A 20,180-nucleotide genomic window follows, 5' to 3' on the forward strand; every position below is an offset into this window, starting at 1 on the left:
AGGGAATACAAGCCTAGTCTACGCAAGCTGTCCTCATAGTTTAACCCTTTCAGCCCCAGTATTATTCTCGTGAATCTGCACGGCACCCCCTCAAGACCAATATATCCTTCTTGAGGTACGGTTCCCAGATCTGAACACAGTATGGTAGATGCAGTGTAACCAGAGCTTTATACTGTTTTCCACAAAGACTACAACTTCAACTTTGAGAGTCTCATCTCAAAACTGAAAGGCTGAAGTTCCACAATCATCCTTGTACAACAAGTTTCCTTTCCTAAGTAGGATGTGCCTCTTTGAAGCAATAAAGAACAGGTAAACATCATTGTGCAAAATAACATACAAGACCCGATTTACCAGGGTATAAATACTGCTGAGATGTGGCCATTTGCAGCCTACCCTCTGTTAAATGTGAAAGACAATGTCTCTGATATTTTACTTTAAATTGCTCTGAAGACATCATAAGAGATTTCTTAATTTGATCAGTGATCTCTCCCTCCATTTTCTGACTTCCCATCTCAAAGCTGTGGACTGGGGTACAATTTCACAGGTACTCATCTCAGGCCTTCTCTGTACCTCAGTAAAGTGACTGGGATCCTTAGTGTCCCTGATGGAGGAAACGTCAAAACTGATAACACAGAGTTTTCAGCTGGATCGCGATCAGGAGTGGTAAACTCCTGGCTGAATCTCATCTCTTCCTAGTGCAGTGCTGCTATGATCAGCCAATTCAGCTGAAGCTGCCGGCCGGCTTTCAGCTTTTAAATATCTCCAACTGATTCAAATCAGCAAGAGAGGAGGTCACACAATGACACAACAAGTATAACTTAAGCCATTTTCCTTCATAATTAACACCCTTGGTGCATTTTGTTGTCCACAAATTTTTTAAACAAAGAATAATACTGGATTGGAAACTCACCCCTCCCCCCCCACCCGCCCATCCTGTCCCCCACGCTAAAACTAGAGAAGATTGAGCAGTTAGCATTTCAAAAGCAAAAGTGCCTTATTTCACATCGGAAATCTTCCATCTTTACACACAATCCTCGTGAAGATCCTGAGCTGACCTTCTGGCTGGATGTCACTAAAGGTAATAGCCAGCTGCAGTGGGGTTTGCGTGAACCTCCGCACAGGGCTGCAGTCCGTCTGAGTTTCCAGTGGGATGTACGCAGCCTCCAGGAAACGCCATGTCACTGCTGTTCAGAACACAGCTGTTTTCCACCTAGACATGGTTACAGAAGGTAGAAAGACACAAGGCGTGAGATTAGTTTTGCTATTATTCAGTTAGCGAGTCTACAAATACTGACTTGTAATCGGGAGTGTTTTACGTCTCAGCAGGAGCCTAGCACAACAGGAAGGCAGTTCTCGAAGCCTGAATCAGGCTTATCCTCCTCAAAAGGCCACCGACTTTGCTGTCTTCAGCCACAATCTCCAAGACAATCACAACCGATCGCTGTTCTGGTGGCACCTTTCTGTTAGTGCCTGGGTGACCAATCTTCAGAAGTGAGAGGTAATGCATTTGGGGAGGGCAAATAAAGCGAGGGAATACATAATAAACGGGAAGATATTGAGAGTTGTAGAAGAAATGAGAGATCTTGAAGTGCATGTCCACAGGTCCCTGAAGGTGGCAGGTCGGGTAGATAAAGTGAAGGTGGCATTTGGAATGCTTTCCTATATTGGCTGAGGTATGGAATACAAAAGCAAGGATGTAATGCTGGAACTGTATAAAATGCTGGTTAGACCACAGCTGGAGTATTGCGTACAGATTGGGCGGCTAGGTTTTTTTAGCTGGCGCAAACACAATGGGCTGAATGACCTCCTTCTGTGCTATAACTTTTCTATGGTTCTTGTGTGGGACTAGACAGGAAGTCGATACCGGGATGAGAGCCATCTGAGCTGAGCCCAATAACATCCTTGCCTAATGGGCAACGTACAAGTTGCTGCAGCTGTTGATGTGCGTGCAGTGGTCAGTCAACACCAAGTCAGAAGTGACAGCCCTCGCTAACTTAGCCCCCTTTTAACCCAGGGGGGCTGAGGGACACTGTGCTGCTCCAGCTGAGATTACCAATTTAGCGCAGTTCACTCAGCAAACCTGTCCCACATGGTTCAGTCTAGCTCAGGGCGCTATTTGGTGAGAGGCATCTTTCTCCAGCTGTGCCTTACTGCACCACCCACCTTCCAGCGGAGGCTCCAAACCTGCTCCGAGAACTCGGGTCAGCAGAGATCTGGAACTGTGCATGAGATTTATTACCCCTCCCGCACTCACCTGTATCAGAGTTCATCAGGATTGGAAGGATCTCTGATACTTTAAAGGGCGTGGGTGGGGAGGGAAATCTGCTCGGCAGCTTGGTGCTATTTTCCTACATCACTCTAGAAATAGTCAGCTCAACACAAGAATGTAAATGCTGGCACATCACACTGATCCTCAATTCACCTGAACAGATGCTGCAACTGTATAAAGGCACCCTTGGCTCCATCGCACTCGGAAGCAAATTCAGAAACAGCTAACATTCCAGATATCACTAGATTTCTGTGATGCTTGTGAAATCGGGCTGCGTTTATGAGGCTTTCACTCATGTGTAATGGAGATGGGTTCAAATGGAGCCCAGACCAGTCAAATGAGAGTCTCCTCTGTCAATGGAAATCACAATTAAGATCAGTTTGGGAAGTTTCAAGTTAGGGTGCAACTACACAGAACAAATCTGCTTACAATGCAGCAGAAATAGGAAACTTTCACGCTGGTTGCAGTGACGAGTGAAGTTGGGATTAAGACACAGTGCTCTAGAAATTGGATCACAGCCAAAATGGGGCACAATGTTGGGACAACACAAGCTGCACGCGCCAACGGCAGGCCCATGGAAAATTGGGCTTCCAGTTTCATCTGCTTATTACCAGCTCCATAATATGGTAAAGTTGAAACTTATTCTTTCTGGTGTCAGCCGTGGCTCAGTTGGTAGCAATCTAGCCTCTTGAGTCAGAAGGTTCAAGGGCTACTCTAGAGACGCAAGCATAAAAATCTAGGCTGACATGACTGAGGAGTGCTGCACTGTCAGAGGTGCCGTCTTTCAGGTGAGATGTTCAACCGAGGCCCATTCTGCCCTATCGCAGAATGTAAATAGTCTCACGTCACTATTTCGGAGAAGAGCAGGGGAGTTCTCCCTGGTGTCCTGAGACCAATATTTATCCCTCAACCAACATCACAAAAACAGATTATCTGGTTATTATCACATTGCTGTTTGTGGGAATTTACTGTGTGCTAATCGGCTGCTACGTTTCCCACATTACAACAGTGATGACACTTCAAAAGTACTTCAGTAGCTGTAAAGCACTTTGTGATATTCTGAGATCTGGAAAGGTGCTGTAGAAATATAAGCCTTTCTTTTATTTTCTCGTTTCTTTCAAGGACCATTGGTTTGGCTGCTATTCTCCTGAAGAAACTGACCGCAACAAGAACGAACCCTGTGCAGACCCTGTGGTTACCTTCGTACCTCACTGTCCACCTTTAAAGACCATCCTTAAAACCTTCCTCTTCTGCCCCAACATCTCCATATGTGGCTCAGTGTCAAATTTTGTTTGATAACACTCCTGTGAAGTGCCTTGGGATGCTACATAAATACAAGTATTTGTATATAAATACAAATCTTGCTGACTGTTCCTTTAGCCATTTAGTCCCGAGAGCCTGTTCCACCATTCAATGTGATCATGGTTGATCTGTGACCTAACTCCATATACCCACCTTTGCCCTTTAACCCCTAAATTTAACAAAAATCTATAAATCTCAGTATTAAAATTAATAATTAATCTGGCATCAATTGCTGTTTGTGGAAGAGAGTTCCAAACTTCTACCATCCTTTGCATGAAGAAATGTTTCCTTCTTGCACTCTTGAAAGGTCTGGCTCTAATTTTTAGACTATTCCCCCTAGTCCTAGACTTCCCAACCAGCAGAAATAGTTTCTCTCTACCTACCCTATCAGTTCCCCTTAATATCTTGAAAACATGGATCAAATCACTCCTTTACCTTCTAAATTCCAGGAAATACAACCCTAGTTTGTTTAATCTCTCCTCGTAATTTAGCCCTTAGAGTCCAGGTATCATTCTTAACACAGGAGTAATTGTAGCAGCATTATCACTGCCGTGGCTGGTAGCAGCTGACTCTGTACAGACCAGGAAGAGAACCTGTAAGCTTCTGGTCAAGGAGTTTCGACCTCCCCAAGTGTATTCATCAGAGCACAAGTGACATAATGAGTTGCTGGGAGTCTTGAGGCTGTAACTCATGTCTTTGTTTGAAGTAAGACTTTGTTGATAGCTCAATGAATTAATGCAGCGGATCATGAGGACTGTGCCCAACTCACTAGCAAGAACCCAGGTTGAATTTTGCGTAGACTTATGATCAGTTATTGAAGTCAGTAAAGTGCTGAGCTCCACTCACTGCTGCTGCTCTTACTGCTGATCCCAACTGCAGCTCAAATTCCTGACCTCACCATAAGTCAGGAATTCCCATCCCCACGTGAGGTTAGATCTCCGAACGAAGCAGAATGAACTGCAGCTCGGATCACAGTAAGGAGATGGTTCAAGGTGAAGCGTCTCAGTGAACTGGAAGCAGAAAGAGCTGGATGGCAGATTGCCCGTCAACTGGTGGAAGGAGTTTACAACAACAACAATTTGTAACGTAATAAAATGTCGCAAGGTGCTCACAGGAGCATTATGAAGCAAAATCTGACACCGAGCCATATAAGGCAATATTAGGGCAGATGGCCAAAAGCTAGGTCAAAGAGGTAGGTTTTAAGGAGCATCTTAATGGAGGAAATAGAGGTAGAGAGGCGGAGAGGTTTCGGGACGGAATTCCAGAACTTGGGGCCCAGGCAGCTGAAAGCATGGCCACCAATGGTGGAGCGAATAAAACCTGGGATGCTCAAGAGGCTGGAATTAGGGGAGTGCAGAGATCTCAGAGAGTTGTGGGTCTGGTGAAAACTACAGAGATAGGGAGGGGGCAAGGCCATGGAGGGGTTTGAAAACAAGGATGAGAATTTTAAAATCGAGGTGTTGCTTAACCGGGAACCAATGTAGGTCAGCGAGCACAGGGGTGATAGGGGAACAGGATTTGGAACTTGAACAGAACTTAGGACGCAGGGCAACAGATGAGCTCAAGTTTACAGAGCCTAGAATGTGGGAGACCAACCAAGAATGCATTGGAATAGTCAAGTATGGAAGTAACAAAAGCGAGAGAATGAGGTTTAGAGGGAGATTCTCAGTGAACTTAGAGGGAGATTGTGAACTTGCCGAAGGAGTTTTCAGGAAGATTGCTGTTCTGAGGGGAGTGGGCAGAATGACCGTCAAGGTGCCCTGAGGGAAAATGACAATCTGTAAATATGGAAAAACCCAAATGTTACTTTTTCTATCATTACTTTTAGATTATGATTGTATTAATCTTGCAATAACAATCTTAAATAAATCAGAATGCCCCCCTCTTTAAAGTACATGTGTAAACTTGCTACCCCGGGTGTAAGGTCAGGGAGTAGCAGCGATTACTAGAATTGACCTCAGCATCAGAGAACGTTTTGCCACTTGATCTGCTGAAATAAAACTGCACATTTGGATGCTGGGAGAGGACAACGTCAGACCAGACTATAAAATAGCAGCTGAAGTGTGAAGAGTGCCATCTGGGTGATGATACAGACAGTTATGCCCTGCCTGCTTGCAGAGTTGTAACCCAGTGTGATTCAGTACCTCCAGGAGGAGGGTCCCATTGAATTGTACATGATAACACTAAACTAACCAGATTACGAGGCTGACTTTAACTAGTTGAACTCGATGTTAACAAGTTTAGTTTAGTTTAGTTTAGAGATACAGCACTGAAACAGGCCCTTCGGCCCACCGAGTCTGTGCCGACCATCAACCACCCATTTATACTAATCCTACACTAATTCCATATTCCTACCACATCCCCACCGGTCCCTATATTTCCCTACCACCCACCTGTAACAGGGGCAATTTATAACAGCCAATTAACCTATCGACCTGCAAGTCTTTGGCATGTGGGAGGAAACCGGAGCATCCAGAGGAAACCCACGCAGACACAGGGAGAACTTGCAAACTCCACACAGGCAGTACCCAGAATTGAACCCGGGTCGCTGGAGCTGTGAGGCTGCGGTGCTAACCACTGCGCCACTGTCAAGGCGGTAACAATCTCAGAATAGAGTCAGCAGGCAGACGGCCTCATTCTGGACATTGCCACTTTTAATGCGACATTTCCATGTGTGGCGTTTCAGGTGGGAGGTCTCTTTACTGTGAAAATTGGGGGTCCCATGACGTGGTTAAGGCCCCTGATTAAAATTTTAAGGAACGCTTAAGCATCTCCCCGCAATGATGGCTGAAAGACTACTGTGCTTACCCCTATATAACCGTACTTCATCATCACTCCAACTGTTTGCGGATAACAGGTTCGGGCCATCACTTATGGTACTAAGTCTAATTTGAATAATCCCATTAAATGCAGGAGATTTGATACTGAAGACTTGATGGGCTGGATTTTACCAGTCCCTCAGTGTTGTGGATCGTGACGGGGAGGTCCGTAAAATGCTTGCAGAAGCAGCCCGCCACGACCCAAAATGCCAAGAAGGCCTCGCTGGATATTAGCGGTGGCGGTGAGGCCTCGGTGCGGCCACCCCTTGGCTTAGCAGCGGGGCCTTGATTAAAATATTGAAATGAAGTTAATTAAAAATGCAGATTAACTTAAATGCTCCCGGCAGCCGTCCCACACCGATTATACAGTCGCCGGCCACTCCTTATGGAGTTCTGCGGCGAGACATTGGTGCGGAGGGGGGAGGACTAAAATAATCAGGGCGGGGGGGGGGGAGGAAGTGCGGGGAAAACTTTTTTTTATTGGCTGTGGGATTGTTGGGAAGGGGTTGAAGGGCAAAAGTGACGAGGTTGGGGGAGGGAAGGTTTAGGATCGAAATAAAATGAATGTCTGTCAGATTGACATATAAAACAACCACTGGGGGAGGAGGGGGAGTTGGGAAAGGACCGCCTGCTTTTGATTTTTATTTTAAAATTCTAACAAGGTAATTTCCCTTTAACGATTCAAATTTCTGTTCAGGGCTTGAAGCTCACCCCCTGAACCGCGTGAAAACCATGGGGGCAGCCGATCCCAGAGCACTGCACCACCATTCACAGCTCATCCCACCCAGGCAGCCCACTGTCAGTCATAGACAGTGACCAATCACAGACAGGCAGCATCTGTACATCAGAAGCAGGTCCCACCTCCGCCTGCTAGGAGAGCCGTCAATCAAAGCCAAGCCACGGGCAGCCCGCTATCAGTCAGAGGATTGACAGGCCGGATGGAAACCACGGACCTCAACATTTTTTACCACGGACACTGGTGTTCATGTGTGGACACGTTGCCAACTCCTGGTCTGAGGCACCAAGGCCCCAGTTCTGCCTCATATTGTTTTACATAGCTTAGTGGCAACAGCAGAGTTCTCCCTAGTTTGGGAGAAGGTTGTGCTGGATATATGTGATAACTCTAGTTTTAAAGGATCAAGAGTGATGAACATGCCAAAGCCTAATTGCTTGTGTTTGAAAACTGAGCTATGGTGGCAACTGTCTGAATGTTCACGCGAGTGAAAACCACCTTCCATTTGCCAACTCCCCAACATCTCCAGTAATGGAGACAGACTAGCAGCATGTTAACATAGTTGTCTCTCACAGCTAACTTCTCTTCTCAACCTTCCTAGCTTTCAATTTCACTGATTTCCTGTGGACCAATCCCATGCTTTAACTGAACTGTCACATCCATTTTTCCCACAGAGCCTTCCCCTCTCTAAATTAGCCTCAGGTATTTTAAGCCTTACTCAAGAACCTGCAAGAGTGTGGGGGTGAGGGTGAGGGTGGTGGTATTAATGGTCAGTGTAGGGTCATCAGGTCAGGATGGGACAGGCATGATGGACCAACTGTTTTATTTTACATCTTCCCCCACTCCAACCTATTTCAACAATAAGACGCACCTCCTGTTCCCTTGACTCCAGTCTTACTGATCTACTGACCACACAATTTCCCTTTCTGGCCCTCAATCAAACTGACATTGTAATTGATTCCCTTCTCAAAGATGGAGCCCCCCCCCCCTTTCAAAACTACCATCACAAACCCCCCACTTATCAACAAATCCCTCAATGCTCTGCCTCTGCCACCTCATCTCCACTCTCCTTTTCCTCTCCAAAGTTCTTGTGTGTGCTGCTGCCCCAAATCCATACCCATCATTCCCATAACTCCAATAAGGCTTCTCGTTATGAAAGTGCTTCTATATTTTTAACATTTTTTTGAGGACTCGTACTTTGGAATTATGGGCATTGGTTCATTTGGGAAAACTGAAAATTTTTGATTCCGTGGATGTGTTTTCTTTTCAAGAGTCACTGAAAAACCTTTATTGGATGTCACATGCCTTAAGCTCAATAAACAGCAGAAACCCTGGTGACTTGGGGAAGATGTTTACCAAGAAGTGACATGTCAAGAATTATGGTGGTCAGGAGGTTTCGCTTTTGGGATATTGTTTTGGTTCAGTTGGGGTGTGGAGTATGTTGAAAGCAGTTGGGTTTTGTAGCCTGCTGAAAAACACCCAGCTCCTCGTTCTCTAACGCTTTGAAAAAATTCTGCAAATCCAGTGTGTGAGAGCTAAAACCCCTGATGTCACATTTCTCCTGAGATGCTCCTGGAAGGCCGGCCAGATTAATTCTCAATGCCGCCTGAAGAGAACTGCTCTAGAAAAGATCCCAGTGACCCGTCTACATGTACTCGGAGGCCAGACTGTGTCATTTGGGGACACAACATATCTCATCCTTTTTCTTCAAGAATTAACAAGTATTTAGCCAAAGTATTCTTTTTTGTCTTTTTGTTTGTAAAAGACCTATGCAGAAAAAAATTCTTGTTTTTTCCTTCAACCAGTGAGTGTATGTGTGTGTTAGGTATTTAAAAAGGGAACTTTCATATTTCAATCCTTGTGTTGATGCTTTGCTTCTTTACTGGATAAGTCTTGTTTTATAACAAACTGCTAATTTTCTTGTTTATTAAAGAAACCTGGTTGGTGTATTTTATTCTGGGATAAAGAGTATAGTATATGATTGACCGTATCAGTAACTGGGTAAACATTTCAATATGTTGTGACTAATGTCCTTTAGGGAAGGAAATCTGCTGTCCTTATCCAGTCTGGCCTACATGTGACTCCAGACCCACAGCAATGTGGTTGACTGTTAAATGCCCTTTGAAGTGGCTTAGCAAGCCACTCAGTTGTATCTAACCTTTGTAGCTACAAAGTCAATAAGGAATGAAACCGGACGGACCACCCGGCATCGACCTGGGCACTGGAACCAACAACGACAAACCCAGCCCTGTGGATGCTGCAAAGTTCTCATTATTAACACTGCAGGCTTGTACCAAAGTTGGGAGAGCTGTCCCACAGACTAATCAAGCAGTAGTCTGACGTAGTCATACTCACGGAATCATACCTCACAGACAATATCCCAGACACTGTCATCATCATCCCCGGGTATGTCCTGTCCCACGGGCAGGACAAATCCAGCAGAGGTGGTGGCACAGTGGAATACAGTCGGGATGGAGTTACCCTGGGAGTCCTGACTCCAGACCCCATGAAGTATCATGTCATCAGATCAAACATGGGTAAGGAAACCTCCTGCTGATTATCACCTACCGCCCCTCCCTCAGCTGATGAATCAGTACTTCTCCATGTAGAACACCACTTGGAGGAAGCAAGGAGGGTGGCAAGGGCGCATAACGTACTCTGGGTGGGGGACTTCAATGTCCATCACCAAGAGTGGCTTGGTAGCACCACTATTGACTGAGATGGCCGAGTCCTAAGGGACATAGTTGCTAGACTGGGTCTGGGTAAGGTGGTGAGGAAACCAACAAGAGGGAAAAATATACTTGACCTCGTCCTCAACAATCTGCCTGTCGCAGATACATCTGTCCATGACAGTACTGGTAGGAGTGACCACCGCACAGTCCTGATGGAGAAAAAGTCCACTCTTCACACTGAGGATACCCTCCATCATGTTGTGTGGCACTACATCCATGCTAAATGGGATGGATTTCGAACAGATCTAGCAATGCAGAACTGGGCCTCCTTGAGATGCTGTGGGCCATCAGCAGGAGCAGAACTGTACTCAACCACAATCTGTAACCTCATGACCCGGCATATCCTGCACTCTACCATTACCATAAAGCCGGGGGATCAACCCTGGTTCAATGAAGAGTGCAGGAGGGCATGCCAGGAGCAGCACCAGGCATATCTCAAAATGAGGTGTCAACTTGGTGAAGCTACAACACAGGACTACTTGCATGCCAAACTGCGTAAGCAGCATGAGAGAGACAGAGCTAAGCAATCCCATAACCAATGGATCAGATCTAAGCTCTGCAGTCCTGCCACATCCAGCCGTGAATGGTGGTGGACAATTAAACAACAAACAGGAGGAGGTGGCTCCACAAATATCCCCATCCTCAATGATGGGGGAGCCCAGCACATCAGTGCGAAAGATAAGGCTGAAGCATTTGCAACAATCTTCAGCCAGAAGTGCCGAGTTGATGATCCATCTTGGCCTCCTCCTGAATTCCCCAGCATCACAGATGCCAGACTTCAGCCAATTCGATTCACTCCACGTGTTATCAAGAAACGACTGAAGGCACTGGATAGAATTAGAATTAGAACATTACAGTGCAGTACAGGCCCTTCGGCCCTCGATGTTGCGCCGACCTGTGAAACCATCTGACCTACATTATTCCATTTTCATCCATATGTCTATCCAATGACCATTTAAATGCCCTTAAAGTTGGCGAGTCTACTACTGTTGCAGGCAGGGCGTTCCACGCCCCTACTCCTCTCTGAGTAAAGAAACTACCTCTAACGTCTGTCCTATATCTATCACCCCTCAACTTAAAGCTATGTCCCCTCGTGTTTGCCATCACCATCCGAGGAAAAAGACTCTCACTATCCACCCTATCTAACCCTCTGATTATCTTATATGTCTCTATTAAGTCACCTCTCCTCCTCCTTCTCTCCAACGAAAACAACCTCAAGTCCCTCAGCCTTTCCTCGTAAGACCTTCCCCTCCATACCAGGCAACATCCTAGTAAATCTCCTCTGCACCCTTTCCAAAGCTTCCACATCCTTCCTATAATGCGGTGACCAGAACTGCACGCAATACTCCAGGTGCGGTCTCACCAGAGTTTTGTACAGCTGCAGCATGACCTCATGGCTCCGAAACTCGATCCCCCTACTAATAAAAGCTAACACACCATATGCCTTCTTAACAGCCCTATTAACCTGGGTAGCAACTTTCAGGGATTTATGTACCTGGACACCAAGATCTCTCTGTTCATCTACACTACCAAGAATCTTCCCATTAGCCCAGTACTCTGCATTCCTGTTACTCCTTCCAAAGTGAATCACCTCACACTTTTCCGCATTAAACTCCATTTGCCATCTCTCAGCCCAGCTCTGCAGCCTATCTATGTCCCTCTGTACCCTACAACATCCTTCGGCACTATCCACAACTCCACCGACCTTCGTGTCATCCGCAAATTTACTAACCCACCCTTCTACACCCTCTTCCAGGTCATTTATAAAAATGACAAACAGCAGTGGCCCCAAAACAGATCCTTGTGGTACACCACTAGTAACTAAACTCCAGGATGAACATTTGCCATCAACCACCACCCTCTGTCTTCTTTCAGCTAGCCAATTTCTGATCCAAAGCTCTAAATCACCTTCAAACCCATACTTCCGTATTTTCTGCAATAGCCTACCGTGGGGAACCTTATCAAACGCCTTACTGAAATCCATATACACCACATCCACTGCTTTACCCTCATCCACCTGTTTGGTCACCTTCTCGAAAAACTCAATAAGGTTTGTGAGGCACGACCTACCCTTCACCAAACCGTGCTGACTATCACTAATGAACTTATTCTTTTCAAGATGATTATAAATCCGGTCTCTTATAACCTTTTCCAACATTTTACCCACAACCGAAGTAAGGCTCACAGGTCTATAATTACCAGGACTGTCTCTACTCCCCTTCTTGAACAAGGGGACAACATTTGCTATCCTCCAGTCTTCCGGCACTAATCCTGTCGACAATGACGACATAAAGATCAAGGACAAAGGCTCTGCAATCTCCTCTTTGGCTTCCCAGAGAATCCTAGGATAAATCCCATCTGGCCCAGGGGACTTATCTATTTTCACACTTTCCAAAATTGCTAACACCTCCTCCTTGTGAACCTCAATCCCATCTAGCCTAGTAGTCTGAATCTCAGTATTCTCCTCGACAACATTTTCTTTCTCTACTGTAAATACTGACGAAAAATATTCATTTAACGCTTCCCCTATCTCCTCTGATTCCACACACAACTTCCCACTACTATCCTTGATTGGCCCTAATCTAACTCTAGTCATTTTTTTATTCCTGATATACCTACAGAAAGCCTTAGGGTTTTCCTTGATCCTATCCGCCAATGACTTCTCGTGTCCTCACCTCGCTCTTCTTAGCTCTCCCTTTAGATCCTTCCTGGCTAGCTTGTAACTCTCAAGCGCCCTAACTGAGCCTTCACGTCTCATCCTAACCTAAGCCTTCTTCTTCCTTTTGACAAGCGCTTCAACTTCTTTAGTAAACCACGGCTCCCTCGCTCGACAACTTCCTCCCTGCCTGACAGGTACATACTTATCAAGGACACGCAGTAGCTGCTCCTTGAATAAGCTCCACATTTCGATTGTGCCCATCCCCTGCAGTTTCCTTCCCCATCCTACGCATCCTAAATCTTGCCTAATCGCATCATAATTTCCTTTCCCCCAGCTATAATTCTTGCCCTGCAGTATATACCTGTCCCTGCCCATCGCTAAGGTAAACCTAACCGAATTGTGATCACTATCACCAAAGTGCTCACCTACATCTAAATCTAACACCTGGCCGGGTTCATTACCCAGTACCAAACCCAATGTGGCATCGCCCCTGGTTGACCTGTCTACATACTGTGTCAGAAAACCCTCCTGCACACACTGGACAAAAACTGACCCATCTAAAGTACTCGTAGTATAGTATTTCCAGTCAATATTTGGAAAGTTAAAGTCCCCCATAACAACTACCCTGTTACTCTCTTGGATACTGCAAAAGCTATGGGCCCTGACAACATTCCGGCAATAATACTGAAGACCTGTGCTCCAGAACTTGCCGCGCCCCTAGCCAAGCTGTTCCAGTACAGTTACAACACTGGCATCTACCCTGCAATGTGGAAAATTGCCCAGGTCTGTCCTGTACACAAAAAGCAGAACAAGTCTAACCCGGCCAATTACTGCCCAATCAGCCTACTCTCAATCATTAGTAATGGAAGGTGTCATCGATAGTGCCATCAAGCAGCACCTGCTTAGCAATAACCTGCTCATTGACGCTCAGTTTGGGTTCCTCCAGGGCCAGTCAGCTCCAGGCCTCATTACAGCCTCAGTTCAAACATGGACAAAAGAGCTGAACTCAAGAGGTGAGGTGAGAGTGAGAATGACTGCCCTTGACATCAATGCAGCATTTGACCAAATATGGCATCAAGGAGCCCTAGCAAAACTAGATTCAATGGTAATCGGGGGAAAACTCTCCACTGGTTGCAGTCATACCGAGCTCAAAAGAAGATGGTTGTGGTTATTGGGGGTCAATTATCCAGCACCAGGACATCATTGCAGGAGTTCCTCAGGGTAGTGTCCTAGGCCCAACCATCTTCAGCGGCATCATCAATGACCTTCTTTCAATCATAAGGTCAGAAGTGGGGATGTTCACTGATGATTGCACAATGTTCAGCACCATTCGCGACTCCTCAAATACTGAAGCAGTCTGTGTAGAAATGCAGCAAGAACTGGACAATATCCAGGCTTGGGCTGTGAAGTGGCAAGTAACATTCGCGCCGCAAAAGTGCCAGGCAATGACCATCTCCAACAAGAGAGAATCTAACCATCGCCCATTGACATTCAATGGCATTAAATCACTGAATCCTCTACTATCAACATCCTAGGGGTCACTATTGACCAGAAACTGAACTGGAGTAGCCATATAAATAACTGTAGCTACAAGAGCCGGTCAGAAGCTAGGAATCCTGTGGCGAGTAACTCACCTCCTGACTCCCCAAAGCCTGTCCACCATCTACAAGGCACAAGTCAGGAGTGTGATGGAATGCTCTCCACTTGCCTGGATGAGTGCAGCTCCAACAACACTCAAGAAGCTCAACAACATCCAGGATAAAGCAGCCCACTTGATTGGCACCCAATCCAACACTTTCAACATTCACTCCCTTCACCACCATGACAACGGCAGCAGTGTGTACCATCTATAAGATGCACTGCAGTAACGCACCAAGGCACCTTCGACAGCACCTCCCAAACCCGTGACCTCTACCACCTAGAAGGACAAGAGCAGCAGATGCATGGGAACATCACCACCTGCAAGATCCCCACCAATCCACACACCATCCTGACTTGGAACTATATCACCATTACTTCACTGTCACTGGGTCAAATTCCTGGAACTCCCTTCCTAACAGCAGTGTGGGTATACCTACCCCACATGGACTGCAGCGGTTGAAGGCAGCAGCTCACCACCACCTTCTCAAGAGCAATTAGCGATGGGCAATAAATGCTGGCCTGGCCAGTGATGCCCACATCCCATGAAAGAATAAAAAAAGAGCAAGTGGAACTAGAGAAAGACAGTGCACTCCTCCCGCCTCGGTCATAGCACTCCCGGCAGTTTTCTCTCCCTCTCAAAGCACCAAAACTAATCAAAGTCACAAAGGACATTCTGTGTGATTGTGACCATCGTTCATTATTTCTCCCCTACCTCTCTGCTGTGTTTGACTCCACCATTCTCCTTGCTTCCATTATCTAGCTCTCGCCTGTCTGACCATCGACGGAGTACACTTAGCCAATGGCTTCTCTTCCCAACCCTGCACCATCACCTCTGGAGTACCTACAGGATCTGTTGTCTGCCCCGCCTTTCCCTCTACTTGCTCCCTTGGCAAATTCTTATTTTTTTTGTAACTGAGTCATACAGTTGGCTGAAATACTGAGAGTTTCAGTGGAGGCAATTTTAACCGAACTCGCCAGTCTGGAAACTCTCAGGATCGGGTGTAACACTGTTTTACATCAACCACACCCCCCACCGCCCCACCCTCTTCCCCTGCCACACCTCACCGAATGTACTCTCCGTTAAAATCAGCAGAGTAATACTGGGAGGGGTGTAAATCCAGCGTTCCGCCTGTGAGTAACGTTAAAATCACCTCCAGTCTTTCTGCCTAACTGGATGAGCGCTGTCTTGTTAAACTAGCAGATCAGTCCTTTAGAAATCATGGGGTGAAATTAGTTTCCTAGTCAGTCGGCCACACAAAGGAGATGTTCTGCTTGAGTGGCTTTTTTTGTACTGGTCAGCTTAATTTCAGAAAGGAAGAAACTTGGAAATATGAAAAGGTAATGTGCCTCTCAAGCCTGTTCCTTCTGGAGGCCATTAGCAGTATGTCCTGCCATGAACTCTCACCAATTTGGTTAATACCCTGATGAAATATTCTGCAGGAATTGTCCCTAGTGCCCAAATGTTAATAAGCATACTCCAGAATACTCATCCATTCTCACATGGCATACTAACCTCTTGGTAACCAATGTTCTTGCCCCACTAGTACAGGAACCATTGTGTCCTGTGGACTATTGGAACATCTCAGCCTATACCTCTTTGTAGAGCCAGCAGTTTCCTTCCCAAACAGACACAAATAAATAAGAGCCGAAGCCAAGTGGAATCCCAACTTTGGTTACCTTGTGGGTACTGTCCTGAGATACAGATGCTGGAAATAGTCCATATGGGTCCACCATGGGCTCCAGTTGCTCCAGACACAGATCCACAAATGGGTTACTGTAAGGACTCAAGGGCTGGTATTGACCAAGAGGTGTTCCCTGAACCTGCTGCTTCAGTGGGAAGGTCTGATAAGCAGAAGATGTGGTAGGAAAACTGTGATACTGGCCATCATCACCAGTTCTTCCATTCATAGTTAGCTCCATACAAGATGCCCCAACCATGTGACAATCTGTGCTCGGAACGATCTCGCTTGGAGCAAGAGGCGGACGCGTCGAGTGTGGCTGCTGGTAAGAATCCAAGTTTTGGCCAGCATCGTAGCCGGTGAAGTGATCCAGTTTGTATGAAACCGGCTGATTGACTGCTGACTGGCAACTATAATTTTGCCATTGGTGATCAGCTCTCAGCTGGGAGCTTGTTGGGCAGCGAGAATGCATTCCATTGACTAGAGCCTGCTCGTGGCTTTTTGGTTTGAACTGGCACTGTGTGTGCAGGTGCACCTTTAGCTGCTGTTGCTGCTGAAGGACGGGTTCCTCCTGGGTCACTTGAGGCTGAAGTCCATTAGTGGGTTCTAAGTGCTGACCCCAGGGTTGGTCATCCTGGTGGGCTTGTAGCAGGAGGTCTTGCTGCTGCAGCATCTGATGGGCCGAATGCAATGTGTGCTGGTGCGGGTAGAAATGTTGGGAGGAATTCTGAGCCTCTATTCCCAGGAATTTGGATGAATACATCAAGGGGTTTGTGGTTGGAGTTTGGGGAAAATCTGGTGTTGGATATGTTTGCTGGTTTCCCAGGCGTTCCTGATCATTTTTAGTCACAATTGAGTCATGGACAAAGGACAAAATTTCCCCATTTGTCAAAATGTCATTTAATGATGGGACATATTCTGGGTTTGTTTCCACCTTCACCATCCTCTCATCAAACAGGAGGAGCTCTAAATCATCCGCACCGAGTCCCAGATTTTCTAGCGCACTGAATAAGTCGCTATTTAAACAATTGTCCTCGCCAGCCAGGTTGAGCGAGTCCAATGTGGACAGCAAGGGGTCAAGCTGTCCAGTGTTAACTTCTTGCTGCCTGAGTTCACTTGCTTCACTTGGAAGCATCTGCCAGTTGTCCCCTGCTGTGCACCCGGAGCCACCAGCCTCGCTGAAGAAACTCCTGCTGAAGGAATACTTGGGCTCCGATGCAGGGTGGCAGACATACACGGACTCATCCTGTCTCATCATCGCCCCCAGGAGGGAACTAGGATCCACAGTTCTTTGCTCCTTCCCGGTTTTGCTCACCACATTCTTCTTCCCTCTGCTGCTTCTTCCTTTTGCCTGGCAGGGGTCAGGGAGTCCTGGACTGGAGCAGGCCGCTTTGTAGAGCAACGCCTCTCCTGTGGCAAAGGTGAATGGCAGATGCAGTGAACGTTTTCGGAGCTCCTCCCCACCTTCCTCGTCACTGTGTAAACAGAAAACGAGAAACAGAAGAACATCAGTCACATCACTGTTAAGCGTGTGCTTAAAATATCATGTGGGCCTTAGCTTAGGCTTCGGGGAGAGATATGCTCGGTATTCAGAAAATGCAAAGTCAAACATCAAGGACCTCAGTTGCAGCTCCCCCAATGGCTCACTGTAAAAATGCACCACACAGTGTGATACTCATCTATCACTAAGTTAGGTGAAATAAAAACAAGAAATGCTGGAAATGTTCAGCAGGTCTGGCAGCATCTGCGGAGAGAGAAGCAGAGTTAATGTTTCAGGGTCACTGACCTGAAACGTTAACTCTGCTTCTCTCTCCGCAGATGCTGCCAGACTTGCTGAGTATTTCCAGCATTTCTTGTTTTTATTTCAGATTTTCAGCATCTGCAGTATTTTGCTTTAAACTAAGGTGATTTTAGCTAGCTTGGAGTTAGAGACACAATCACATCTCTGCACTTGCGAGGGGGCAAAATTTGCAAAGGTTCCCTACTTTAAAACACTTGTCAAGTGACATTTGTGAAAATTGAGCATGTATAGACCTAGAATGAAGAACAGTATCAGGGTGGGCTTCGATGCCCCACATGGTTGGGCAGCCTACAGATACTCACACTCTAGGCTCCACGCACATTCTGTTGGAACCATAGCTCAATAAAGAATCGAGGTCTTTCAGTTAAGAGGAGAAAGGTTGAGGAATAAAGTAAGCAGAATGACTCTAGACACTGTGATCTATTTTAATGAACAAATGATTAACACTTCTACTGAAATGTGATGTAATTTACTTGTTTAAAATAAGGGGAATGATATGAATCTAACTGAGAGATGTCAGTGCTGCAAACAAAACAATGCACAATATTGAACAATCCCATAAAGGCTAGATGCAGTTCAGATGTCCCAGTACTCAGAAACCCTGTCAACCACATCAGATATTCTTTCCACTTTTGCTTAAATCATAGAATCATAGAACAGTTATAGCACAGGAGGCCAATCAACCTGTCGCTGGCTCTCTGCAAGAGCAATTTAGCTGGTCCCATTCTTCCGTTCTTTCCCTGTAATCCTGCAAATATTTTCTCTTCAGGTGCTTATCCAATTCACTTTTGAAAGCCACAATTGAACCTGCCTCCACCACACTCTCAGGCAGTGCATTCCAGATCTTAACCACTGGTTCTTTTGTCAATCACCTGAGATCGGTGTCCTCTGGTTCACGACGCTTCCACGAAAGGGAACAGTTTCTCTCCATCTGCTTCAATCTGGAACCCTCCTGATTTTGAACACTTCTATCAAATCTTTTTTTTTTGTTTCATAGGATGTGGGTGCCGCTGGCTAGGCCAGCATTTATTGCCCATCCCTAATTGCCGATGAGAAGGTGGTGGTGAACTGCCTTCTTAAACCGCTGCAGTCCATGTGGGGTAGGTATACCTTCAGTGCTGTTAGGAAGAGAGTTCCAGGATTTTGACCCAGCGACAGTGAAGGAACGGTGATATAGTTCCAAGTCAGGATAGTGTGTGGCTTGAAGGGGAACTTGCAGGTGGTGGTGTTCCCACATCTGCTGCCCTTGTCCTTCACGGTGGTAGAGGTCACGGGTTTGGGAGGTGCTGCCTGAGTAGCCTTGGTGCGTTGCTGCAGTGCGTCTTGAAGATGGTACACACTGTTGCCACTGTGCGTCGGCGGTGGAGGGAGTAAATGTGTGTGGATGGGGTGCCAATCAAGCGGGCTGCTTTGTCCTGGATGGTGTCGAGCTTCTTGAGTGTTGTTGCAGCTGCACTCATCCAGGCAAGTGGAGAGTATTCCATCACACTCCTGATTTGTGCCTTGTAGATGGTAGACAGGCTTTGGGGAGTCAGGAGGTGAGTTACTCGCCACAGGATTCCCAGCCTCTGACCTGCTCTTGTAGCCACGGTATTTATATGGCTACTCCAGTTCAGCTTCTGGACAATGGTAACCCCAGGATGTTGACAGTGGGGGAATTCAGCGATCGTAATGCCATTGAATGTCAAAGGGAGATGGTTAGATTCTCTCTTGTTGGAGATGGTCATTGCCTGGCACTTGTGTGGCGCGAATGTTACTTGCCACTTATCAGCCCAAGCCTGGATATTGTCCAGGTCTTGCTGCATTTCTACACAGACTGCTTCAGTATCTGAGTTGTCCCGAATGGTACTGAACATTGTGCAATCATCAGCGAACATCCCCACTTCTGACCTTATGATTGAAGGAAGGTTGATGAAGCAGCTGAAGATGGTTGCGCCTAGGACACTAACCAGAGGAGCACCTGCAGTGATGTCCTGGAACTGAGATGATTGACCTGCAACAACCACAACCATCTTCTTTTGCGCTAGGTACGATTCCAACGAGCAGAGAGTTTTCCCCTCTGATTCCCATTCCCAGTTTTGCTCGGGCTCCTTGATGCCATACTCGGTCAAATGCTGCCTTGATGTCAAGGGCAGTCATTCTCACCTCACCGCCTGAGCTCAGCTCTTTTGTCTATATTTGAACCTCGGCTGTAATGAGGTCAGGAACGGAGTGGCCCTGGCTGAACCCAAACTGAGTGTCACTGAACAGGATATTGCTAAGCAAGTGCCGCTTGATAGCACTATCAATGACACCTCCCCACTTTACTGATGATCGAGAGTAGACTGATGGGGCAGTAATTGGCTGGGTTGAACTTGTCCTGCTGGTGCACAGGACATAGCTGGGCAATTTTCCACATTGCCAAGTAGATGCAAGTGTTGTAGCTGTACTGGAACAGCTTGGCTAGGGGCGTGGCAACTTCTAGAGTCATAGAGATACAGCACTGAAACAGGCCCTTCGGCCCACCGAGTCTGTGCCGACCATCAACCACCCATTTATACTAATC

At 46.5% G+C, this 20,180-nt stretch overlaps 1 protein-coding gene across 1 annotated transcript in view; it reads right to left on the reverse strand.

Annotated features, from left to right (window-relative positions):
• Nucleotides 1-1,072: 1,072 nt before the first annotated feature.
• The window catches only part of ahr1b (aryl hydrocarbon receptor 1b), a 189,926-nt gene continuing 170,818 nt past the window's right edge, over nt 1,073-20,180 (reverse strand). Inside the window, exons 11-12 of the mRNA XM_068035885.1 lie at nt 15,833-17,309; nt 1,073-1,210 (exon numbers count right to left, since the gene is read on the reverse strand). Coding sequence (XP_067891986.1) covers nt 1,073-1,210; nt 15,833-17,309 — 1,615 coding nt within the window. The remainder of the gene's footprint in view (nt 1,211-15,832; nt 17,310-20,180) is intronic.

Source organism: Heterodontus francisci, chromosome 7 (genome assembly GCF_036365525.1).
Source record: "Heterodontus francisci isolate sHetFra1 chromosome 7, sHetFra1.hap1, whole genome shotgun sequence".
In the NCBI taxonomy this organism is placed as follows: Eukaryota; Metazoa; Chordata; class Chondrichthyes; order Heterodontiformes; family Heterodontidae; genus Heterodontus; species Heterodontus francisci.